Genomic DNA, 27,686 nt, shown 5'->3' with positions numbered 1-27,686 from the left:
GCTCTGTAAAGTATAGTAGAACAAGTAAGTCCAATGCTGCTTGCGACAGTAAAATAAAGAAATCGAAAAAAATACATACAAAATATACAGAATCACTACATAGTATAAAACAAAGTCGCTTTCTCTGTCCCTATATCTGTCTGTCCCTATGTATGCTTAAATTTTTAAAACTACGCAACGGATTTTGATGCAATTTTTTTTAATAGACAGAGTGATTAAAGAGGAAGGTTTATATGTATAATAACATCCATTAAATAGTGTAGAAGTCAATAATAAATTACAGTTTCCGAAGCGAAGCGAGGGCGGGTCGCTAGTATTTATTATAATAAAACACGGGCTTCTATTGAGTTTGTTCTTCTTCTATATCGTTCCCTCACTACTGATGATCGCGACCACATGCGACGTACCTCCACTATGCTCGATCATGGGTGGCATGGACTGCATGGTACAGACTACCACCAAGTGCTTCTCTTGCTAGATCTGACCGTCTGGCTGGTGTTCCGCCCATGGCGCGCTTGCCCTCTATGCGACCCGTAATTATGAGCTTCTCTAATTCGTGTCTGGGAGACCGCATCATGTGTCCGAAGAAGCTCATAGCACGTTCGCTGCTTTGAGTTTGTTACATTGTCTTTAACAGGTAAATTCAACCAAATGTTTAACATTCTAAATTTGTATTGCTTAAAATATTAAACGCAATCAAGGACTATAGATGCGTTCCAAACACCATTTAAGAACTTATGTGGTAATATAAATTGTATTCGAACTATTGTTTCGAAACGACACTATCTTGCAGAATCTGAATTCACTACACCAGGCCGCTGTATTACCTAATACAGTCTAGGCTAAAATGAGGTTCGCCTTAGTGGCAGTGTAGGTCACGACGAAACATTTTAGCTATGTCACTTATGGTTGTTACTAAACTTTATACTAATATTATATTGACAATAACCCCAAATAGATGTGGCAAACAAAAAAAATACTCTTTTGAATTTCACGGAATGAATGCGGCTTACGCAATGTTTTTTTTCTTTTTTTATGATTGAAAGATTACTGGTGGCCCGGAGGCCATTCCAGTTTCACCAGGGCGGGTAGGCGACCAAAAGCTCAGCCAGGAGGGGTGGGATTAGCTAACAGCTGCCCGAGCGCCTCCAAAGGAGACCTAACAACTCTAGAGCAGCTGCTTCGCGAATGAATCTACGAATACTACAAATCGCGACCCGCTGAGAAGATCCAGCGTGAAACTCCGCGGGCTGATGCGTGGGTTAAGTTGCAAGTTGATCTCTTTGTTGAGTTCGACGAGTACGGTTACCGGGGTCCCTAAGCCTGCTCCTAGTGTTAGAGGTGAAGGCGTCGCTTACGCAATGTAAGGCGAATGAAAAGTCAACTGAGACGCGAAACCCACAATCTTTAGGGAACGAAAAGTGTGTTCAGCGCTCGCTTTGCTGTACACTACGGGCTCACACATATAAACTTAATAAGATGTGTTTATAATGTTTTATTTAGTTAGCTTATTACAGCATCGGGTTTGGTAACAGACCCTTTACAAATTTTATTCAGGGTTTTTTTCAAATACTGATGGTAAATTGTCTAGCAAGCCCGCATGGGTAAGTATCGCCTGTCTTTTCTCTTTTTTCTTCCATTTAGCTTAAAGGGTATGTCAGTCGTTATATTATACAATTGAGACTTGGACCTCATGCCTCATGGTGGTTCATTCGCGTCGTGATTTCTACGGACTATGCAAAACAATGAGTCCGCTGTGTAGTGAATTCTTTTTTTACTTTTTCCCTACATTTTCGCCGGTAACCTAAGCTCCTACTCCAGCTACGCCCGGACTGGTTGATGATAATGAGTCCATCCATACTTCATCGTTCCATATCATCCATTACTTAATTTCTCTACCTTTTTTTTACTAACAACAAAGTCTTCATAAGAAACGCCCATAATCCGAGCAATATTTCTAAACTACGTACACAGCTTAATTGCTGTTCGCAACACCGATGCAATTAAAGTTCCATTTATTTGTTTCGTATTTTGATAGTTATGATTACGTAATGCGGTCTTTGAGTTGTGTAGAGCCGTTAATGCGATGTTATGATGATAAAGATATATGTATATACTTATATATATACAGCTAACTGCGGCTGTTCGCCTCGCGGATGGATCTGGACTGGCCAATAATGCAACACTGGATAAGTGTGCATGTTGAGCACTCTGGATCCAAACTAGCGTATAGGTTAAGATGGTTTTGTTTTAATTTTAGTCTGTAATTGTTGTTTTTTTTATGTGAAGTATCATTTTTAATGTAATATGGACGTAATATCTGAAATAAATAAAAATAAATAAAATAACAGGAACATGTTTTACCGGAACATTTTACCGCGAGAAGTCCTACATTTCAGTCTGAATTGTTGGACATATTATTATATTAGTGTGACATTTATGGGTGCAAAAACCCTTAATGTATAATATTTCTAAATTATGTCTTAAGGAAAAGGATAGAACACTCTTTCCGTCTCCCTCTAACAAAACCTTAAGCACACAGAAGAAATGATATTAAAAACGTTACGTTACATAAATGCGTGTTTTGAGCATTCCTTCGAGCGATTAAACTAATACTAAAGCAATGAGAGTGAAAGTTGAGATTGATGGCGGCGAGCCAATTAAATCCAGCCCGCAGTTAAACAAACCTAATATTATTCCAACTGTGTGTTTAATTATCGCTTATTTTATGGCATTCGTCGGCTATAATACCATTCAATTGTGGTCATCGCCACTTGCTAGAGTTCAGTTTCAGATAAAAAAATCGGTTGTCTGTAAAGTCGGTTTACTGACGATAGTTGAACGTGACAACGTCATAAGAAAATACTGATGCAATGGTTTCATTTTTCAAAAGAAAATTTAAATTTTATTTGTTTGATAGATATTTTGTATGAATATAGAGAAGGAGGTAAGTGGAAATTGTTAATAAATAAATATTGGACGAAAACATATAAATGTATTATTGTATAGCAGCTGTCCACGCGGATGCATCGCTCACTCAAGTAGGACAGAGCAGAGACATATGTCAAATGCTGCCGAACGCGGAGGCCGATTGTGCCTCTTTGTCGCTCGTTGCGCGCTCTCGCTTGCACTTCAAGCCTTAGATGGAACGCCTCAGAGCGAGGTAACGCCGCATGAGTCATGTTTTTTCGTGCGTGCAGCCGGCTCCATCAAATTATAAGACGTTGTCACGTCAAAAAAATCCTACCTTTGCTGATAGCCTTGAGAGACTATTTCAGCTTCTCCTTGACGTGTAGGTGAGCTCACGGGGCTCAAACCGGGAGTGTTGCTAACACTGGCCCTAGCAAGAGCAGTGCTTCGCAGAATCTACCACCGGATCGGAAACGCGACCCACTGAGAAGATCCGGCTAGAATCTCAGTGGGCTGTGTCTATGGGTTAATTTACTCGTCGAGCCCTTGTCGCAAGCAACGGGTTCGGCGAGGACGGTGACCCGTGCTTGAGTTAATCAGTTTCAGAGAGAACTATTATTGGGAAACATTTATCTTTATAGGTATTTACAAAGCTACTTTCAGTTGGAGTTTCAGCTATTTCTCACACTGTTTTCGGGAAGAATTTCATTGGAATTCCAGACCCTAATAAGACAATCGCATAAATACCGTCACTGATTGGCTCCTGCAAATTTGAGGATTAGGCTGAACGAAAAAAAAAACCTTAATAATTATAAGCGACTGCTGCACTATGAGCTCTTAAAAATATCCCTAGGACAACGAACAGAACTGGTTTATGAGCTGATAACTCGATCCATGTCGTATCATACTATAATTCAGTTTTTTCAACAAACTTTAGTTTAGACAAAGACAAACTGAAGTTTTTTAATACGCTTCTATTAGCTTCAGACGTATGTATGTTTGTATGTAACGAAATCTTTGAACATGATTTTTACCCCCTTCAAAACGTGGGATCAACTCGAAATTTGGTATACTTATTAAGGACCGATGACAATAAAATATTTAAAAAAAAAACTAAAAAAATTGAAAAAATTTAAATTTAACTGAAAAATTAAAAATTATAATAGTTTAAACAAAAACTAACAAAACACGCTTTTATAGAAAATCCAACTAAAAAATAGAAAATAAATTTGAATTAAAAATAGTGTAAGAAAGTTTATTGTAAAAAAAGCGTGGGGTGCAGCATTACATAAAAAATGGATAGCGATATGTAGAACAGAACAAATAAATTCACATACTAAATTAATGTAGCCCCGGATAAAACTTGCACGCACGTTCCGGATGCGGAGTTGCAGGCGACATGAAAGTGAAGCTTAATAATTAAGGATACACGATCGCGTGTTACATGTACTACAATCTACAATCTATATATTAATACGTGAAGCAAAAACTTTGTATCCCTTTTTACGAAAATTGCGCGGACGGAGGAGCATGAAATTTCCCACACTTATAGAGAATATAGAGAAGAAGTGCACAATGCTAATATTCTTTTAAAATAATGCATAAAAGATACATTAAATCAATAAAGAAAACATTACACACACTACATACCATGTATTTGACGCACACACGCATGCATACTATTTATTGTCAAACTTTTGTTCTTGACGTCTGTTGTCAAATTCAGATTAAATATTGTTTGTCTTTGTTAATATTTTTTATAGTGTGGTCTTGGCGAAATTTGTGATTATAGAAGTATAAAATACAATCATAATAGTGTACAAACTTACATTTCCAATTAATTATAGTCGAATTTCGACTACTGCGGGACCTCTAGTTATTATTATTATGTGTAATTAATAATTATGCGTAATTTCATTTATATTGAATTTAAACTTGGTTTGTTCGCAAGGACTTGATAAAAAAAACTTCAAGTGTTTGTGAATAAGTGCCTGCGTCAGATTTTGAAAATATTTTGGCCTGAGAAAATCACTAACAAAGAGCTGTGGAGGATCACCAAGCAGACACCAATGGAGAAGGAGATGCTTACGCGGAAGTGGCATTGGATTGGTCACATATCGAGGAAGCCTGATACCCCCTATCAAAGAAAGCACTGACCTGGAAAGTGTCTGGCAAAATGATGAAAGGCTGCCACAGAACAACTTGGCGTCGCTCGGTGGAGATAGGTGTCTTGGGCATGACGTGGAATCTAGAACAGACTCCCAAGACCGATGTAAATGGAAGGATTTGATTCGAGCTCTAGACCCCAGCAGAGGGTAATAGGAAAGAATGATGATGAGGATGGAACTTATTTTTCCCTATGTTGTCAAACGATCGATAGTGACAATCTATGCAGGATAGCTGGCAAAAGCTGGACGAGAGAAGACAAGGGTCGTGCTCAGTGTCGTGATCATATGATAATACTTTACGAGTATTAAGACATCACCAAGAAATTCTCGACAAACGGACTCACAAGACGTCCTACCACTAGTAAATTATAGTAAACAATTATAGGATCCAATCCCTTTTCTATATACTAGTTAAAAATTTTCAAATAATACGTCCTTAAATTAATCATATGATGATACTTTACGAGTATTAAGACTTCACCAAGAAATTCGCGACAAAGGTTCCACAAATGCGGCGTCAGTTAAAACATTTAAAACTATTTAGGTCAATTTATGAGATTAATTAGCACATGCAAGTGAACAGCTACACTTAAGGAACATCAGTGTCAGAAAAGTCAATAGATATTATGAGGTTGCGGACTTGTTCTGAAGGTCAAATATCAGTATTCAAACTTTTTATTTTTTATTTATTGTTTACGTGGGTGGATGAGCTCACAGCCCTGATGTTAAGTGGTTACTGGAGCCCATAGACTTCTACGACGTAAATGCGCCACCCACCTTGAGGCATAAGGTCTAAGGTCTCAAGTATAGTTACAACGGCTGCCCCACCCTTCAAATCGGACAAAGATATCGGAAAACGCCCTGTGTATGAACGCTGTGGTTCTCTTGGCAGACGGTGCGATAGTAATACAAGATGATGGGTTCATCTCAAACAATTGTTCAGACGACTCGCCATGACTCGCGTGCTATGGACATATTGTGATGCGTAGGGAGAAGATGCATGTGACTAGGAGATGTATGGAAATTGTAGTGCAAGGTAGAGGGGGAAGAGGTCGACCAAAGAAGACATGGATGTGTGAATGACGATATGAGAGAGAGAGGAGTGAGTGTTGAGATGACGGCTGATAGAAGAGAATGGAAGAGAAAAAATAGCTGTGTCGACCCCACCTATTGAGATAAGCTGGAGAAAAAGAAAAAGATTCGCCATGATATACCAAAAAAAAACTTATTTCAAGAATCACATCGATACACAACTCTTGATGACATAATATTTAGTTTGATAGTTGCTATTGTTAAATCAAAATGTGAGATTTGACCAACCTTAATAAATTTATTACGTATTTATGTTTAGCTACAACCGAAAATATAATCGTTGCTATTCTTGATAAATAAATAACCTCTGAGCTGTCTTCGTGAGTGATTCCAAGTGTGAGGTAGAAATCTCAGTGTGCATTAGAATAACTTGTATGCAAAATTGGCAAAAGTTGTCCGTTGCCTGCGCGTTAATACGCCCGGTATATAAATATCGAGTATGCAATTATACCGCCTTCTACTTGTAATCCTGTGGCCAGTTTCAAAGTTTTCTACGTGGAATGTCTTTTTGAATGACCCCGACAATGAAAGAATAGTATCGTAATAAAAAATTAAAATACGTACCATCCGGCTATGGAATGAGCTCCCCCGTCCACGGTGTTTCCCGAGCGCTATGACATATCCTTCTTTAAAAGAGGCTTGTGGAGAGTATTAAGCGGTAGGCAGCGGCTTGGCTCTGCCCCTCGCATTGCTGAAGTCCATGGGCGACGGTAACCACTCACTATCAGGTGGGCCGTATGCTCCTCTGCCTACAATGGCAATAAAAAATATATAAATTTCAAATTAGATATTTATTTAGCTTATGAATTTATGTCTGTTTCGATTTAATGTCACAGCCAAACACAGCGAGCAATGTATGTGAAAGCAATGTATATGAAACTTTCATCTGATGACGTCATTGTCTTTTAGCCATTTCATTTACAACGATCAAAAGAAACCCTGTAAGAAAAGCTGACAGCAGCGACAAGTTTTCGACCCTTCGAATCCAAAGCACGAACTACGTACTTGAATATATCGCGAGCAAAGGAAGTCGTGACTTCTACGGACAAGCCGCTTTCTAAACAAGTACAGAAACATTAGCGGAGAAACCTCTGCTTTGAGAGATATCTTGGGAAAAACACTTTTATAGCGTGCGTGTTTAACGCCTTTACAAAAATAATTGATAGGTCTTGTTTATTGAGTTCCACTTTAATAATAGTTGGTTTAGTTGCGATAATTAACTCAATATAAGCTTTAGCTTGCGACCATTCTAGGATAAGATGCTTTCACCTCCACGGCTCCAGCCGGCCATCCTTGGAGCTATATACTGGTGGTAGGACCTCTTGTGAGTCCGCACGGGTAGGTACCACCACCCTGCCTATGTCTGCCGTGAAGCAGTAATGCGTTTCAGCTTGAAGGGCGGGCCAGCGTAAACCACTTAACACCAGGTGAGCTGTGAGCTCGTCCATCCATGTATGCAATAAATATTTAAAAGCTGCAATTCTGATTATAGTGTTGACCGCAGGAACCTCCCTACGTGTAAGAGTCTATGTTCTGTTAATTAGTTTTATGGACGGATTCACAACGTTTTGACTGACACTGCGGCGTGGTTAGCGTGGTTAGCATGGTTGGCATGGCGAGGATCATGGATTCGATTCTCTTATCCGATATACATGATACAAACGTCCGTATTAACTCTACATCTGACATACATTAATGAGGTTGTAATGTGTGATTTATCGATAGTTTTCAAATTACTTTGATATATATAAAAAATCAAATGTCCTGCGTTACACTTTACATTTATACCATCATCATCGTCATCATCATCATTAGCCCACTGCTGGATACGCCTCCCTCGAGTTCGCCATGTTTGTCCTACGCAGCTCACATCCAGTCGATCCTCGCAACCTTTAGCAGATCGGTCGGTTCGTCCATCTCGTGAGAGACCTAACCACACTGCATTTCCTAGCACGCGACTGCCACTTACATATGTATATATACGCCTCTGACGTTATATTTCAGCTATAAAATGTCCGATAAAAAGTGAAAAGGATATATTCTTCAGTCGCGACATTTAACGACCTTTGAAATCGGATCTCGGGTGTATTTATAGATCAGACAAAATTCAACGCCACGCCTTGAATGAAAACGGATCCGTAACCTCTTGAGGCTATTTTCCGATTTCGTTTCTTTAACTACGTCTTGTTTTATTTCCAAGAAAAGCTATCTATATTTTGAATTCGATTTCTCAATATAAATTCTATTGTAATCTAATTTTTTATCCCGAAATCCCTCATAGGAATAATCCCTAATACCTATCAGTGGGTTGTGTTGTTAGTAATAAGGCTTTGGCTGCTCTTTTCACCAAGCATTCTCGTTTAAATAACGTGGCTTTTATCCCAATTTCATCATTGACGTTAGTTTTTTTTTTTTTTTATTGCTTAGGTGTGTGTACGAGCTCACAGCCCACCTGGTGTTAAGTGGTTACTGGAGCCCATAGACATCTACCACGTAAATGCGCCACACACCTTGAGATATAGTTCTAAGGTCTCGGTATAGTCACAACGGCTACCCCACCCTTCAAACCGAAACGCATTACTGCTTCACGGCAGAAATAGGCGGGGCGGTGGTACCTACCCGTGCGGACTCACGAGAGGTCCTACCACCAGTAGTTATACCATTCAGTAATTAATACGGCCTAAAACAATGTGTTCAACTTTTGTATAGTATTTGGACAATGCAATTGTGGCTATGGTAATATATTATACCCGGTGGGAATGGTTTGTGCCTTTCGACTGTGCCCCGATATAGCTAAGGACATTTTTGGATTAAAAAAATATTTTTGATGTATACAGAGATAGAGTGAATATACTTTGTTGGACACCAAAACACAATTAACATTAACAAAAAAACAGTCAACAAACACTTATAGTTGTAAAATAGGCGGCCTTATCGCCAAAGCGACCTCTTTCAGACAACCGATTTATTTACAGTCATTCTGAAAAGATAAAGAAAGATAAATTTGCGTAATTACTGGTGGTAGGACGTCTTGTGTCTCCGCACGGGCAGGTACTACCATCCCGACTATTCTTGCCGTAGGTGGGTGGGGCAGCCGTTGTAACTATACTTGAGACTTTTGAACTTATATCTCAAGGTGTGTGGTACATTTAGGTTGTAGGTTGTGCTCCAGTAATCACTTAACACGAAGTGGACTGTGAGCTCGTCCACCCATCTAAGCAATAAAAAAAATAAAGAAAGATACAGTAGTTTTTTTGCGCTGTATTGTTAACAATACCTTATTAAAGATAATAAATACATAAAGACAATAAATAGATACATATTAAATTGGACTATGTTTTAGGAACACATACTTTTTTCCATGATCACTCTCTACAAATGTTTTTTTGGGTGTGTGAAAACAATTAGTGTACATGCATGGATCGATCATAATTAAAACGCTATTTATATGCAAAATTATTTTAAAAATAACGTTTAACTTTCGAAATACTTAAGATGCCGGCTCGCTTGACACATTTTAGACTATTATTTTTTTTGTTTTGAAGGTGAAATCACACTTACATAACAACATTATTACAGATACGAAAGTTGTTTGTTCATTTATTATTTTTGCACTAAATATCTGAGAAACAGATGGCTTTAGTCTCGAGTTCCAGCATTGTGATACTTTACAGATTTCACGAATAAACCTCAACCATGTCTACGACTTGTCAATACTCAATAATGATCAGCAACAATACAAAATAATAATAAATGTTTCACAATTTTAGAATCATTAAATGTTTTTTTTATTTTCGATTTCCAGTATTATGATACTTTACAGATTTTACGAATAAGTCTTAACCACGTCAACGACTCGTTAATGCTCAATAATGATCAGCAACAATAGAAAATATTATTAAATGTTTCACAATTGACGAATTTGGACTAAAATTTGGACTAACTATGTACTTTTTCTTGGCTGCTAATTTTTTTTTTTTTTCTAAATAGTTACCTGGAAGTTATTGATTTTGGTGTACAAGAACGCGAAAGTGATAATCGGAATGCTGCATTAAGCGCTCATCCGGCCGTGGCATCAATTTGTCTGTATTAACGTTGCCATGTCAAAAGTCAAACTTGACCGACGCGATACGAGAACATCCAACAAGGCAGTTCTGTGTTTTTTTTTGTTTGTTTGTTACGTCACCCATCATAAATTTATTTTTCATTTATTCTAGATTTTTTTTTAATGTTCACAACAGTAAAAAGAAACAAAACCCAAACAACGCCTCAAAAATATGCTTAACATAAAACAAACATTTTTTTCAACCTTGCACGAATCATTTGAGCAATTTTCCCAAAGTAATCGATAGCGTGAGAAAAATAACAGTTCAAAACACCAATTCAAGTTCGTAACAGCATGTCGAATGGTTGTAAAATCACTGTTTGTTACTCTTGTTAGATTCAATATTATTATTTTTTAAACCCAATGAATTTCTTCGTCTCCAAATTGTACTACGTTTAGATTGATTTCATTAAAAAAGTGTCCAATAAAATAAATTGCCTACATTGATTTTCTTGAAAAAAATTTGCCTATAACAAAAATTGCTTGCTTAATTTATCCTGTACAGGATTGTTACTCAAGAAATAATAATATCGTTTTTTACACTGTATATAAATTGTTGTAAGTTTGCATCATTATCATTTATAATTTCCATACTGTTGATTTATTATGTGTATGTAAGTATATTTGTATGTATTGTATGTAAGTATGTATATTGGTATATAAATCAGTTAGCTATATAGTTCATATTGTATGTAAACGGTATATATCTGTTTATTTTATGTATATATTTTCTATAATAATGTACAGGGTGGCCCATAAGTCCTTTGAAAAGTAAAATTTGAATAAAACGAGCAGGGCGCGCGTGAGCGGTGCAGGGGAAGCGGGGGGAGTAACTTCGGTTTCTGGGAATTTAGTCGCGATGGAGCGTTTTACCGGAGCGGACCGTGCGTTTTGTGTGCGCGAGTTTTATAAAAACGACAATTCGGCAACCGTTGCGCGGCGTAAATTTCGAGAACACAAAGGTTTACACAACTTTGACGACACTCCAACTCTTCAAACGATTAAGAACTGGGTTGCTAAGTTCGAGGAGACCGGTTCGACGTTAGATAAACCGCGGTTGGGTCGCCCAAGGACGTCACGTACGGAACAAAACATAGACACAGTGACACAGTCTATTCGCGAAAATCCGACACAGTCAACTCGTAAGCGCGCCAGAGCATTAAACGTATCCAGGACATCGTTACAACGGATTTTGAAGAAAGATTTACATATGCACCCTTACAAAATTCAGTTGGTTCAAGAATTATAGGAAACTGACGGTATTCAAAGACAAAATTATGCGAATGAAATGTTGAATCGGTTTACTTCCTTCAATAACATAATGTTCTCTGACGAGGCTCATTTCCATCTTAACGGGCATGTTAGTAAACAAAATTGCCGCTATTGGAGCCCCATCAATCCAAAACTTAAGCATCAGAAGCCCTTACATAGTCCGAAAGTGACTGTTTGGGCCGCTATGTCAGCCCATGGTATCCTAGGGCCTTACTTCTTTGAGGATGGCAGAGGGCGCGCAGTTACTGTTACGTCGGAGCGATATGTGGCTATGATCGAAGAGTTTTTCATACCAGAATTGCAAAACTTTTCAGGCTTTAATGCCAGGACGTGGTTTCAACAGGATGGGGCCACTTCTCACACCTCTAACACTGCTATGCCCGTTATCCGTCAACTTTTTCCTGGCAAAGTTATCTCTAAGAGAGGAGACATTTCCTGGCCTCCACGTAGTCCAGATCTGACCCCGATGGATTTTTTTTTGTGGGGCTACCTTAAGGCTAAAGTATACGACACAAACCCGCGGTCAATTGAGGCCCTAAAAGAAAACATCCGCAGAGAAATGACAAGCATTTCAGCAGTGACGTGCCGCGCAGTCATCGACAATTTTAGACGTCGTTTGCAAGAGTGCCGTGATCGCAACGGATTACATTTAGGAGATGTTATTTTCAAAAAATAATTCCCGTTTTTTAAGCTTTTTATGTAAATAAAAATTTAATTCATAATGTAATTAGTTTTATTTTAATAAATTTTTTTTCATATCAAAGGACTTATGGGCCACCCTGTATTTGTACAACAATTTACATACATACATTTGTGTATGTAAATTGTTGTACACCGCAACAACTCTCTCTCTCTCTCTAATTTATTTATATGGCTGAAAATTCTATTTTTCGTTTGTTTGTCTGCCTGTCGTCTTGTTGATCTAAGCTGGTGACCTTGTCTATTATGTCAGGGTTTCCGGACGCAAGCACGAACACGGACGCAGTATTTTTGATCAAGATATTTCGTATACCACGTGGCATACAAAGACCACGTGAATTATTCGCCTTTATCTTGTATGTTTGTTTAGTACCTAGAACACACAAAATCCTATGTTGAGACTACGATTACTTAACTTATATTTATACAAATATAATTCCCAATATCCATTCTACTGTCATATCATTTTATAATTTTATACATAGATATGTATTTTACTACTACTTTTTAATATGCAAGTGATATTAAAATATGAGTAAATACTTTAAGTTGTACCATGTAAAGATTGAAGAAACCTTGTAAAGGTGGATCAACTAAAATGAAGTTGGCATGAATGATATTCCGAAGAACCTAAAAATTTTGGAGTATGATTATCACTGAATGCTACCCTAGAGACGGTAAAGGCACCAGAAAAAGGCAAGAGATGAGACGGAGGATCAGATAAAGCTCACAGCCAGTCATAACTGAAAGAGGGTTGCTAAAGATTACAGATAGACATCAATGGTTAGAAGATGTCCAAGCAATATGCACACTGAACTAAGACATACTCTGTAAAATATACGAATACAAAACTAAGTCAAGAGTCCTAAAAGCTTGGGATCATAATAATATCTTAAGTAAACAGTGAAGCGTCAGATTACGTATGTTGACTTTGACACTTAATTGGCCGTGACGATACAATGCCAGGGGCAGAGTTGATGTGTCCAAACAAATGCCGCTGGTGTTCGAACTTCAAACCACTGGTGGTAGGACCTCTTGTGAGTCCGCGCGGGTGGGTACCACCCTCCCTATTTCTACCGTGAAGCAGTAATGCGTTTCGGTTTGAAAGGTGAGGCAACCTTTGTAACAATACTTGAGACCTTAGAACTTGTCTCGGGGTGAGTGGCGCTTTTATGTTGTGGATGTCCATGGGCTCCAGTAACCATTTAACACCAGGGGGGTGTGAGCTCGTCCACGCACCTAAGCAATAAAAAATAAACAAAAGAAGCAACAGAAACATAATATCATATCGGGAGCGAAAGTAGTGTACCCGATAATAAAGTCATAGTGAACTAGAAAGGCGAACGTTAGTTCATAGTGCCGGTCAGACCTACTACAGCTTATAATACAATCTTTTTTTTTTACCAACCACCAAACCAAAAGATTATACGTGTGCTACGTACGTAATTTTTTAATTTCATTATTGCATAACGAACGCGAGCTGCCGAGATCTAATCCAATTACAGTGATAGTGAAAGTTGCGTCCTTGGCACTAGGTTACCGCACCGAATCCGGTCCCTGCTAACGTTCGGTCACTACAGTGTGACGTGAACGAATACTCACCAATAGTCAGGTAGCTTTGTGTCGCTTTAGTAGGTCAGTAGATCGGATCAGGCGCATACGTCAACTGATTTTTAAAAAACGAACGCGTTGGCGCCTCAGTCGTTTTTGGTAGCGCTAAGAAATCAGTAACTGTACTTTTTTTTGTATCCATTTTAATATTGAACTAGATGGCCACGGATAGTCACAGCCCACCTGATTTAAGCAATCATTTGTATTGTATAGCGGCTCAAGAGCAACCGAATCACGCCCTTCAAATAAAAAAATAAGCATAGTAACTTTTCGCATTAGAAATAGGCAGAATTGTATTAATATTTTGTTTCAGCTTATACTATTTGTTCCAGCTCACGATTTCTTACAAGTAATATCGATTTTCTTTTATAACACTCGTTTGCCTAACGACATTTGCAGATAAGCAACGTACCAATATAACATATTAACACGCTTTTTTCCTACCTATTCGCTGGTAGCCTAAGAGGCTATTACAGCTACGCGCGGATGAGTAAGTGAGCTCACGGGCTCAACCTGAGAGAATTTGCTAAATTTTTCTTATTGTTTAGGTCAGTGGACAAGTTCACAGCCCACCTGATGTTAAGTGGTTACTGGAGCCCATAGACATCTACAACGTAAATGCGCCACCCGCTAGACATAAGTTCTATGGTCTCAGTTTAGTGACAACGGCTACACTACCCTTCAAACCGCATTACTGCTTCACGGCAGAAATAGGCGGGGTTGTGGTACCTGCCCGTGCGGACTCACAAGAGGTCCTACCACCAGTAATACTAGCCCTAGCAAGCGTAGCGCTTCGCAGAATCTACCATGGGATCGGAATCGCGACCCACTGTTGTTTTAACAACATCTTTTTCACTGTTACATAAATATAGGTATATTATAGTTGGAGCATTGATTCCGAGTACGTTCAAAGCGGTTGCTATTGAAAATAAATGCCGTCTCAGAGACCATGTATTATCTCCGCCCTCGCACACTTGATGGGAAGTTAAACGCGAACGATAACCTAGCGAGTCGGTCACGCGTCGTGGTGCACGACATTATACGCTTATTCACTGCACTGTACGTACGTATACTTGTACTTTCAATTGCACTACACTGTACACAGATGAATTCGATTCGAATTTTGAAATTCGTGCTCTTTTGAAAAAAATACGTTTTATTGTTTCGTTAGTGACGGTTGGTTTTTTTTATAACAAATATCGCTATAAATCAATGAGTTTAAATTGATAAGAGGTTCGTACGCTACCTATCAACGTACCTTCGTATCTTTACCTTCATATTCTTAACTTTACCTTACCGTACTTTATCTTTGGCAGAATGCTACCCGATAATGCCAACAACAACCGCAATAAGCTTTGAAATGAATCTAACTAGCGCCGTAAAACCAATTAGAAAAGAAAAAAAAACTCACAATTTCTTTTCATCTTAAAATGCGCTTTGAGATTTTATTAGTGCACTTAGTTAAAGTAAAATTTGTATTGGCTTCACATACATACATGCCGATCTAAAATTTCGAGGTTGAATTTCAATGAATCATTTTTTTTTATTGCCCTTGTAGGCAGACGAACACACGGCCCACCTGATGGGGAGTGGTTACTAAAATTTCGAGGTTGAATTTCAATGAATCATTTTTTTTATTGCCCTTGTAGGCAGACGAACACACGGCCCACCTGATGGCGAGTGGTTACCGTCGCCCATGGACTTCAGCAATGCCAGGAGCAGAGCCAAGCCGCTGCCTACTGCTTAATACTCTCCACAAGCCTCGTTTGCTACAATTTCTTTCGCAAAGATGACGGAGGAATAAATCGCTTTTTCAATTTTCTCAATTAACGCTAAATGTAACTGAAACAACATAACAGAAGTGTTATTATAATTCGGTAAGGGTAATGAAGATCATTTAGTAATTCATACAAGCACGCTATTACCGAAAGTATCCAGAGATAAATTTTGACCGTTCACTTAAAAATCATTAGCCTTAGCCGTGTTTTTTTTTACAAACAGCTCAAAGTTTCACTTCATTTTTATTTATATAAGTTAACCACGTACTACTTGGCTTATCTCCAAAAAGTGAAACACTCGAAGCTTTGCAATAAAGACACAGAATCACGTAATCTACACAAAGTTAGCACGTAGGGATAGTGTAACAGAAAAGTTAAACTGTAACGCGCGTTCCAAAACGTAAAAAGAAGACGTGTGTTCCCTCCTGAATTTCTTTTTAAAATTTTGTAAGACATTCTTTTTGGACAGCCGCGCCGGTTATTTGGTTTTGAATTTGGAATTGCTCTAGAATTTTCCGCGAAAAAAAATAATTATATCACAATTTGATATTCAAATGTGTACTTTAAAATAACTATGCTTAAGAGTTGTGGTTGACTATAAGTTTGAGAACACTGAGAAACAGTGACTAGGTACATATTATTATATTTGTTCTGGAATTTACCCAAAACATCATATTTGGATAATCTCCAGCTCCGAACGATTTTGATATTTGAATTTTAATTTCAATATAAGTAATTTAATGTGGCTTTCGCATTGAAAATTTGAGTACGTTACAGAGATACGTAGGCGGGACACTCATTCCAGTCGATCAAACGTCGCCCAAATACTCTTATCGTATATATTTGATAACTAGAATAGTGACTAAATGGGAATAACAAATAAAAAAAATTTGACAAGCATAGGAGAAAACGTTTCTCAAATTTTTCTCTAATTTATTATATAGATTAGAAATTACGTTAATTTCTATAAGTCCGCATCGAAGTAACGACGCTAAGGATAACGTCAATTTTGTACAAGTTAATTGGTGCTTAGAAGACTTTCACTATGCAACAAACTTGTTAGTACAGGTTCCTGGTAACGCTCGGCCGGTATTACCATGCTTAATTGAATTTAAAACCCGGTCTGCATCGGCGTGGTGTATTCGAAATAATGACCCTACATACAGCAACTACAATTTATATGTAGAGATGAATTTTAGGTTTATATCGAGGAGTTAAATGATATTTTCCTTAAGCGACACTTTTGCAACTTTACAGGAGAGCCGTTAAAGTTTGGAAAAGTGGAATAAAATTTAGAATACATATCATTACAAAAATAAAACTTCTTCAGCTATTTGAATGAGCTAAACTTAATTGAAGTTCAACTAAAAACATCGAACTGTTGATTCTTCTTCTTCTTCCAGTGCCTCTTCAATCCTGAAGGTTGGCCGTTAGCTTCCTGGATTCATTTCTGTCAGCAGCCAGCCGGAACAGCTGTTCGACAGAGGCAATACCGGTCCACTCCCGGATATTCCGGAGCCATGACTTCTTTCTTCGCCCAGCACGTCTCTTTCCGTCCACTTTGCCCATTATAATGCTGTGAACATTATGAACTGTTGATGCTGATAGCAAATAAAATGCACCTTTAATTACAAAGATAAATTTCGCGTATTAGACGAAATGTCGCTTAAACCAAATAGCTTTTCATTCCTCAATATGTAAACAGATGTAGGTAATACTTACAAAAATTTGGAATCATCGTAGCCTTAAAGATAAGACGCCCGGTGCATTCAATCTCGAGCGACGCAACAGTGCTGGTGTTCGAATCCTGCCAGGAGGTATAATTTTTTTAATGAAATACGTTTTTTGGAAATATCTACGATTAACTTCAACGATGAAGGAATAATATCGTACACAAAAATCAAACCCGCAAAGTAGTAGATGAGCTCTTTCATCAATCTTAGCTATAAATAAAAAAAAACATTGAAGGGATGAATAGAAATTACATCACCGACGAAGTTTTTAAATCATGAGCAAATATACAAATAGTCCGAAAATCTATTATATAATAACAAAAACAGAAATAAATGTTGCACAACAAAAACATTATAGAAAGTGCATTCCAAACTAATGTTTAATTCAAAGAATGTAAGAAAAATCTCGCTTGTTCCAAATTTATAGATGATTTGTATTCGTGGATATTTGCAAAATGATGCTACCCACGCAAGCATACGCTCGATCAAAATAAGTTATGATTTTCTTAGTATTAATAATAAACAATTAAATATATTTCAAGCAATTCTGATATCGTTATCCCATTCGAATTCAGTAATTCATAAAAAAAATCTTGAATAAATAAGCGATGCAATAAAAATAATATTAAGACACTGTTTATAAGCTATTGCATAGCTTTTATCGCGGCAACCGAATCAATAAATTCCGTAACGAAAATAAAACCTAACACCCCCCACTCCGCCTACCATATAGCTCGCGTTCAACACATTCACACGTTGCGCTTGTGAATAAGCGCGCGGCGTGACGTCGCGTTGCATGCGCATCATAAAAAGTCTGCCCATCTCTCTCCCGCGCGGTCTAGCTTATGAGTGTGAAGGGAACAGTTAATTTTACGTGGTCTTATTTTATTATTGTTATAATATTAAATTGTTATTGTCTAAATTATAATTGCATAAGTTGATAAAAAGTGCTATGCAATAGCTTTACCGCAGCAGTCCCCGAGTGCCACACGTTTTTTTTTTCTCTGCTTAACGCCAAGCTACCGTATACGTTCAATAATTAATCGCACTAGCCATCTTGAGGTGGAAGTAGATAGCCGAAAGCAGAACTTAACGGCGTCCAATATATACAAACTGATGCAATATCAGTATCAGCCAGCAAGGGTGGTCAATAATATCAGTATCAGCTGCATCAGCATCAAAAAGGGCAGACTAATGTGGCATCAACCCGCAAAATAATAATTTGCGTAATTACTGGTGATAAGACGTCTTGTGTGTCCGCACATATACCATCAGGTACCATACTATTCTGCCGTGAAGCAATAATGCCTTTCGGTTTGAAGGGTGGGGCAGTTGTACTGATAAAACTGAGAATGTATAACTCTTGCCTCATGGTGGGCAGTATTTACGTTCCAGATGTCTATGGGCTCCGGTATTCACTTAACACCAGGTGCGTCATGATATCGTCCCATGCCACATAACTATCCAATAAAAAAAGGAAATAACAAAATGGAAAGTTGTTTCCAAACTGTCAAGCTTAAAGTAACATTCGGATTCAGAATAGAAACGAAATTGTAAATAATTTAGACTAATTCACACATGCTTTGCCGCGCAGTGAAATAACACCAATTCAACATACATTAGATCAAAGAGAGCATCACCCAATTGTCTTCACGCTGCATAGAACCAACCACTACTACTGTTTTCTTTTTACTTTCTGTGCTTAACAATAAATGTTTGCATAAAATATTATGGGTATGTCATTATTGTCTTCATGAATCCAACTTTGAAATAGTTGTTTTGAAAAAATTGTTACATAAATTGTTTCCGTTTTACATCGTATGTCCAAAAATATTAACAAAATAATAATAAAATAATTCAATATTAAATTATGAGCGCTTGCTCAAAAACTGTAAACGATATTTTAGAGAATAGCATCAGAGATCGTCTTTACCAGTTGATATAGTATGGAAATTTGAGATTGAGCTCACGGATGCCTAATTTTTTAGATAATGTATTACCGCTAGCTTTAAAAATATACTTTTAAATCTAAACAATTACATTTTATTAATGTATAATTAGAAATAAACGCAGGACGAATCCCTACTATATACTACTACAAACTAGGTTCTCTATTACCATCGAAGACGAGGCATATAATAATAATAAATATAATAAATAACAAATAAGCACTTATAATGGGCAATGCAAACGACCCAAGCTACGCTGTAGTCCACTAGCATAAGTTAGGAAATTCATTATAATTTTTTTTTTTCATTTTTAATAAATGTTCATTAAGGAAACTCCTGGACGCCAGATAAAAAACCAGAGAAAATAAATTACTCGATTACAAAAACGTTATTTTCTTGTATAATACCTAAAAAAACAAATGGTAAGGGACTCCTCAAAGCTATAAGTAGAATCAACGAACCATCACGAACCACTGTCGTATTAGGTAAAAATGTGCGTATCATTAGAATAGTTATAATTTAATTCGTGCTATTTCGTACGGGAGGCGATACATACATATATACGTTATTGCCATATGTACTTGCTTCGGCAGTACATATACTAAAATTGGAACGATACAGAGAAGATAAGCATGGCCCCTGCGCAAAGATGACACGCAAAATCTTGAGGAGTTCCACATTTTTAAATCCTGTGGTAGATTCTGCGAAGCACTGCTCTTGCTAGAGCCAGTATTAGCAATAATCCGGTTTGAGCCCCGTGAGCTCACCTACATGTTAGGGCGAGGCTGAAATAGCCTCTCAAGGCTATCAGCAACGGTACGCAGCGGTTTGGCTCTGCCCCTGGCATTGCTGAAGTCATGGGTGACGGTTACCACTCACCATCAGGTGGGCCGTATGCTCGTCTGCCTACAAGGGCAATATAAAAAAAAGATATGAAAAAAAAATTGCCCTACTATGACTTTTTTCTTAATTCATTTGAATTCGGATTGTAGTGGTAAGATCGTATTGTTTCTATTTGTAATTTTGATGAATCGGAATTAATATTACATACAAAATTTTAAAATACAAACATAAAATTCATAATTATTTTTTTGATATAATAAATAAATAAATAAATAAATAAATTTAAATATTTACTAACAATCACGCCACGTTAACTGGTCCCGTGCTAAGTTCGTAAAGAACTTGTGTTACAGGTACCAGATAACGGAAATAAATATAATATTTTTATTATACACATACATATATTTAATATACACCCACAACCCTGGAAAGACATTTATATTTATCATACAAATATCTTCCTTTGGCGGGATTCGAACCCGCAACCCCCTTGTGTAGTGACCATGTCACTTACCACTACACCAGACGGCCGTTAAATGTATATGAGCCGATATGCCGATATGAGTATATACTGGTGGTTGCCGGTATAATTCTAAACAGCCTACACGAAAACTCTTTGTAACGTACTTCTTTTTGTACCAGAAATCTCTTCCATCTTTCCTTTTCCCCTTTCCCTTCCTTTTGGGAGGTGTTGGAGTGGCAGAGAACCGAACCGCCCCCTCAATCACCACCCAATCCGTACCATTTCAACACCAAGTTTCATCATATCCAAAACTTATTATACATCAAAGCATATTCTCACAGCAAGCTTAACATTATATTACTTATTCATAGTAATAGTACAGATATTTCCTTTGTGAATAAACAATAGATATTTTCAAACATTCATAATGTCTGGCTGACATCCAAGACGGACTGGCGTTCGGGTCGAGAACGCTTTGGGATTTGACTACATTGAGCATAAGTGGCTTGTTGAACAATAAAAACACATTAATATATTCTACAATTCTCTTTGTTTATGCTTTTATCAGTTCAGCCTTTAGGTAAACTAGCGAATTCTGGCCATCGGACTATGTAAGCCCAGAGGTCATTCAATTAATAGCACCCGCAAAAATACGAAAAGGAGATTTTTGAAAAAAAATTGCATGATTTATCAATTGGACACTATCACCACCTTTTATTATATACATGCTATTATAATTTTTTTGTTACAATTCTATTTCATGTTCGTGTATCAACTATTTCTCTAAAATAGCAATTCCATTGAAAAAAATATTTGAATATAAAAATCGGTTAAAAATAATATTTATATAATAAATAACATGGACAAATTACGCATGGTCGTCTGGCCCTAAATTAAAATTCCCCGTGTTATGGGTACTAAAGGCTGATATACATACTTATATTCACTTAAATATATACATATATGTAGATAATGAGCACCCAGACAAAGGGATAACAAACCTGTCAATCATACAAAGGTTTGCCCGATGTAGGCATTTCCGAAAGCTAATCCGTATATATTAAAAATCAGTTACGTTTTTTAACGTAAGTACACAGGCCCAATATACTTCGGTCCATCCAGAATAATTTAAGCAGCAAGGGAACCTATAAACAACATAACTTGAATACCCTAGTAGAACGGAACACGTACAAAAAGTAAAGAACGTATAACTAAACTACAACAACAACAGAACAAGAACAAAGAAAAGGAGTAACTTGACTAAGATAAACTGCCCGTGAGGAGTTATGCAAAACCCTAACCGGAAATGGGAATATGGCGAATTATTTCGAACTTACGGAAGGACGGATAGATAGTGGTCTATTGGTGAACGCGATATGTCAACCAGATTCTATCGTCTCAACTGACATTAGAGGATTTGGGGGTAGAATAAGAAACAAATAAAATTCGTATTCCTATTTGCTGGTAGGTTAGGAAGCTATTCAAACTACGCCGACGGATAGGTGAGCTCACGGTCTCAACCTGAGAGAATTTGCTAACACTAGCCCTAGCAAGAGCTTCGCAGAATCTACGACCGGATCGGAATCGGGCCCCACTGAAAAGATCCGGCGAGAAACTCAGTGTGCTGTGTCTATGGATCAAACAATCTCTGTTCGGTACACGCAGGCGTTAAAATCACGTTAAAATCAAAGCCACATACATTTTAACATACGTGGTTTTGTTAAAGACCTCGCGCGATCTTCACACCGGCCGTTTCTCTGACCTTGACATATCGTCTCACTATCATCATCACACTATAACATGAATAAAACTAAAATATCGTGTTGTAAACAAAAAAAAAACTGGTTTCAGAGCTCAGAGGAATATGGAAATTTTGTAATTTCGAATATTGATCGACTATTAATTTTTGGGCGACATTGAATTTTTAATGTTATTGCGAATTTTAATAATTAATTTATAGCTTGTTGAGTTTCTTCATTAATCTCAGTTTATTTTACATGATAATTTTTCGTAATCGTTTTAATTTCAAAAGTTCGTCTCATTTCAAGCCTTTAACTACAATCACGAGAAGAAATAGAGTGATGCTTATTTAAGGAGACAGACAGGGATATTAAGGGGCAATTGCTCATTATCTATAGCAGTAATAGTAACCGGATGTGCTACTATATTTATACTTGTCCATCCAGCTTAGTAGTAAAGAATGCAATCATTATGTTCTTACCAGATAAGGTGCGTGGTAACACAAATATTAAATTTTACAGTGCTTTCGTATCAAATCACTTTATCGAAAAAAATATGGTTATTCTATTTTAAGCTCTATTAAATAATTTCTAAAACAATCTTCAATTTAATTTCATTTTATGCTGGAATAAACAATTTGATCATTTTTTTTGCTTATATGGATGATCACAGTCATGGTCCACCTGATAGTAAGTTTTTTTTATTGCTTACATGGGTGGACGAGCTCACAGCCCACCTGGTTATTAGGTGGTTACTGGAGTCCCCAGACATCTATAACCACCTTGAGATATAAATTCTAAAGTCTCAGTATAGTTACAACGGCTACCCCACCCTTCAAGCCGAAACGCATTACTGCTTCACGGCAGAAATATACAGGGCGGTGGTACCTACCCGTGCGGACTCACAAGAGGTCCTACCACCAGTAGATTTACTCACCGGAAATTTTCTTTGTTACAGGAAGAAAACATAGCATTAAGACTAATAAAACAGCACTCTGACGTGGACGAACCCGAAAGTAGTCCAGCATCGCCGGAGATAACGTACGAACCCGGGAGCACCAGGAAAGCTTATTTCGATGAGCTGGGCTATGTCGCCGGAGGATCGAAAGACTCTGATCCCTACATCAAGAACAGATTCAATCAGGCCGCATCCGATAATCTGCCCAGTAATCGCGTTATACCGGATACAAGGAATCCTATGTACGTAAATATTTTCAGTGCTAACTATAAAAAAAAAAAAAAAAAGCCTGTATTTCCTTATCCTGAACTTTCATTTGAAATGTGGTATTTATTTGTTAGTGTTTAGTTAGTTATGAATGCTTATTGTCTAAATGTTAGTACGAGTTAATTTTTGTTATTGGATATGGACCCCTCCTCGGGTGAAGGCCTCCTCCAGTCCTTTCCACTGATCTCTGTCCTTGCCGATCGTTTGCCAGTCCTTTCCTATTATTTCGGTTATGTCGTCAGCCCATCGTCTTTTCGGTCTCCCTACCCTTCTTTTGCCAATTGGCCCTTTCCAGATTGTAGTGTTGCCTGTCCACCTGGTATCTGTGTATCTCAATACGTGACCTGCCCACTGCCATTTGAATTTTAGAGCTTGTGTGAGGGCATCTGTTATCTTTGTTTTCTGTCTTATTACTTTGCTCCTGACTTTTTGAATTTTTCTTATGTTTAGGATACTTCTCTCCATAGCTCTTTGTGTTGTTGTGATTCTTTGTTTTGCTCTTGTCGTGTATACCCAAGTTTGGCAGCCATACAGTAGACAAGGCAGTATACAGGTGTCTAATACAGTTTTCTTAAGGTTTATTGAGTAGTCTCCTTTTAAAATTTCTCTGAGTGACCAACATTTCTTCCAGGCTATGTTTGTTCTTCTTTCAATTTCGTCTTCATTGTGCGCTTTTAAAAATGATATTTGTTTGCCTAGGTAGATTTAACTGTAGACATATTCTATAGTTTTTTCCTTTTACATTGATGGGTCGTTCTACGCTGTTTGTCATGATTTTGGTTTTTGTAGCATTCATCTCTAATCCTACTTGTGAGCTCGCTTGAACAAGAGAGTGGAGCATATCTTGTAATTCATTTGCTGTTTCAGACAGCATAACTATGTCGTCCGCAAATCTGAGATGGCTTAGATACCTGTTGTTTATTTTTATACCTCCTTTTTTTCCAGTCTGTGTTTCGAAATACATCTTCTAGAACCGCGTTAAACAGCTTAGGTGACAGGGGGTCCCCCTGTCTGACTCCTCTTTCAATATTAATTGTATCACCTCTAGATTCTAGCTTCACATAACTTATGCTGTTGTTGTATATATATTTATATATTTTGAATTTATGTTTAATTTCTTTAGTGATTTCCATATAGAGTTGTGGCTTATGCTGTCAAAGGCTTTGCTGTAGTCGATAAAACCTAGATAGAGTGGCTTATTAAACTCTTCGTATTTTTCTATAACTTGTTTTAGTGCCTGTATATGGTCTAGTGTGCTAAACCCAGAACGAAAGCCAGCTTGTTCTATTGGTTGTGCCTTTTCAATCTCTTGTGTAATGCGTTTAAGAATTATGGATGAGAAGATTTTGTATATATTTGCCAGTAAGCTAATTGGTCTATAGTTGCTGATATCGAGGGGGTTTCCTTTTTTATATAGTAATATGATGTCCGATGTGCACCATTGGATTGGTGGAGCGCTATCTATACTAATATATAAATCTACAGTGGTTTTTACGGATGTTCCGTTATAACTACTGGACCATGCATCCCATTGACTTGAAACTTGGTATCCATGTAGAAAATATATGTAATTAATGGACAGGCTAATATTTATATGAGTGTTGGACTCCCTACACCAGTTACAGGGGCGTTAATGATGAGAATCTTTGTGGGGGTGAGAAATAATAATGTTAATTTTAAATGCCCAGCGAAGCGGACGGGTACAGCTAGTTGACCAATAAAGCAAAATCTCACTACGAATTTGTCGCAATGACGTTAGCAAAATAAAATATTTAATTTGTGCTAAATTTGCGTAACGACTCCTAGTAGCGGATGATACCTTAGATATTCCTTTCGCCCACCATATCTTGTCTCAATGGGCTTTGAGTTCCACTCGCTAACTGATGCAAAATAGCTCATTTCCATTAAACGAATCACAAAAACCTTCAAACTAAACCATCAATAAAAACATTCAAACTTAAATGTTTGTGTTGTGTTATATAAAAAAATAATCCAAACCTCTCATATATTGAGAATAGATAATAATAATAATTTGGTACAAATCAGACACGGTCATTCGGCCTCACTTTAAGATTCCCTGTCTTATGGGTATCAGAGACTGATAAATGTGCTTATAATAGTTTTAATATATTATACATAAATAGATAATGAGCACCCAGATAAAGATCAAATGAGCCTGTTCGTCACACATCACCAACTCAGTTAAATAGATCTTTAGGATTTTGGTAAAAGTTATCTATACTAATATTATAAAGCTGAAGAGTTTGCTTTTTTGGTTTGAACGCGCTAATCTCAAAAACTACTGGTCCTTTTTGAAAATTCTTTCAGTGTTAGATAGCCCATTTATCGAGGAAGGCTATAGTCACGGTAAGACCAATACAAGTGAAGAACCAATAGAGAATGTTTCAAAATAGAGGTTTAAATAGCCCCTTAACATACTATAATTCAAAAATATTTTCACTTTCTTCGTAAATGAAGTGAGGGGTAAAATTTAGCGTTATGCCCAAGTAATATAACTATTCCACGCGGACTGAGTCGCGGGCAAAGGCTATTACTTATATATTTTCTCACTCATGTTTGATCGATTTCACATAGTTCTCATGGTGACGTGTATCAATACTCGTAAAACTATAGACTGTTTTAGTTTGAATACTGGTATTTGACGTTCAGAACAAGTCCGCAACCTCATAATATCTATTGACTTTTCTGACACTGATGCTCCTTAAGTGTAGCTGTTCACTTGCATGTGCTAATTAATGTCATAAATTGACCTAAATAGTTTTAAATGTTTTAACTGACGCCGCATTTGAGGAAGCATTTGTCGAGAATTTCTTTGTGAAGTGTTAATACTCGTAAAGTATTATCATTTATGATTAATTTAAGGACGTATTATTTGAAAAAATATTAGCTAGTATAATTAGAAAAGGGATTAGATCCTTTAATCTTTAATGGATAACTATAATTGACTGGTGGTTGGACGTTTTGTGAGTCTGCACGGGTAGCCTATTTTTGCCGTGAAGCAGTAATGCGTTTCGGTTTGAAGGGTAGAGCAATCGTTGTACTCTAAAAACGGAGACCTTAGAACTCATGTCTACGTGTCTAAGTGGCTACAAATTACAAAAAAAGGTCACATGTGGCGCATTACGATGCTCAGCAATGAGCGATCTACTGAAGGTGGAGGAGGACTCATGTCTCGAGGTGGGTGGCGGCATTTACGTTTTAGATGTCTATGGGCTCCGGTAACCACTTAAAACCAGATGTACCCGTGAGCTAGTGAGCTCGTCCACCCATCTAGGCAATAAAAATTTAAAATTTAATAAAATATTTGACTTAGTAGTAGTGAGATATTAAAATATACCTATATTAATAACTACCAATATATTTGGTTATTTTTCCAAAGTGATCCAAAATATAATGAAAGCTACTTTTAAGGCAGTGAACTGACCTCCATTATCAGCGTAAGGTCAACAAGATGCAGAGGTCGCCACACAAACGTGACATTTCATAACACAGTTACGCGTATGACTACATAGGTAATGTTGGCTCGATCCACGGGCAAATTAACTGACGGTACATTTGCTTAATGTAGGATTAAATAATTCGCTTCGTCAAACCAATATCTGCTATTTGGAAATCTTTCTTTTTCATATATGAAAATTTGGTTAAACAATTCATGATATGATTCAAACTGTCGAATCTCCAAAAGTGCATATAGCAGGTTTTAGTTTAGCATCGGCGTTAAGAGAATTCATTATAGAAAAGAATACATTATAAAATCAGGATCGTTCAAGGAATTAGTGGGTGTTTGAATTGGATCAAGCGTTAGAATACTTACTTCGACCGCGGTCAGATGATGAGGAGCAGTTGCTTGTAGCATTTCCTGAAAATACCATGAAGTCGCCACAAATCCCACCACTACAGTTATATTTATAGATAGTCCTCTGAACTCTGCAGCTCATCTGAATCCTGCCTAAAGCCAGGTACTAGAAGCCAGCGACTAGAGTAGAGATTAAACAATTAAGATACCACGGAAAATAACCCAAAGGTTAAACTAATTTGTCTGGTATCAGCTAACTAAAATAATAGAAGCAGTAGGGAT

General features: G+C 37.3%; 1 protein-coding gene and 1 non-coding gene across 2 annotated transcripts in view; both read left to right on the top strand.

The window, feature by feature from the left end:
- The window catches only part of LOC114248318 (polypeptide N-acetylgalactosaminyltransferase 2), a 116,141-nt gene that overhangs the window by 48,946 nt on the left and 39,509 nt on the right, over nt 1-27,686 (top strand). The window contains exon 2 of the mRNA XM_089732118.1: nt 23,321-23,562. Within this exon, the coding sequence (XP_089588244.1) occupies nt 23,321-23,562 (242 nt within the window). The remainder of the gene's footprint in view (nt 1-23,320; nt 23,563-27,686) is intronic.
- On the top strand, nt 19,895-20,001 carry LOC149501849 (U6 spliceosomal RNA). The gene has a single exon (XR_016324042.1). It is a non-coding gene; the product is annotated as a U6 spliceosomal RNA (small nuclear RNA).

This window comes from Bombyx mandarina, chromosome 12 (genome assembly GCF_030267445.1).
Source record: "Bombyx mandarina strain Sakado chromosome 12, ASM3026744v2".
Lineage (NCBI taxonomy): Eukaryota > Metazoa > Arthropoda > Insecta > Lepidoptera > Bombycidae > Bombyx > Bombyx mandarina.
The sequence above is the reverse complement of the archived record's forward strand: the minus strand, read 5'-3'. Positions and strand labels throughout refer to the sequence as shown.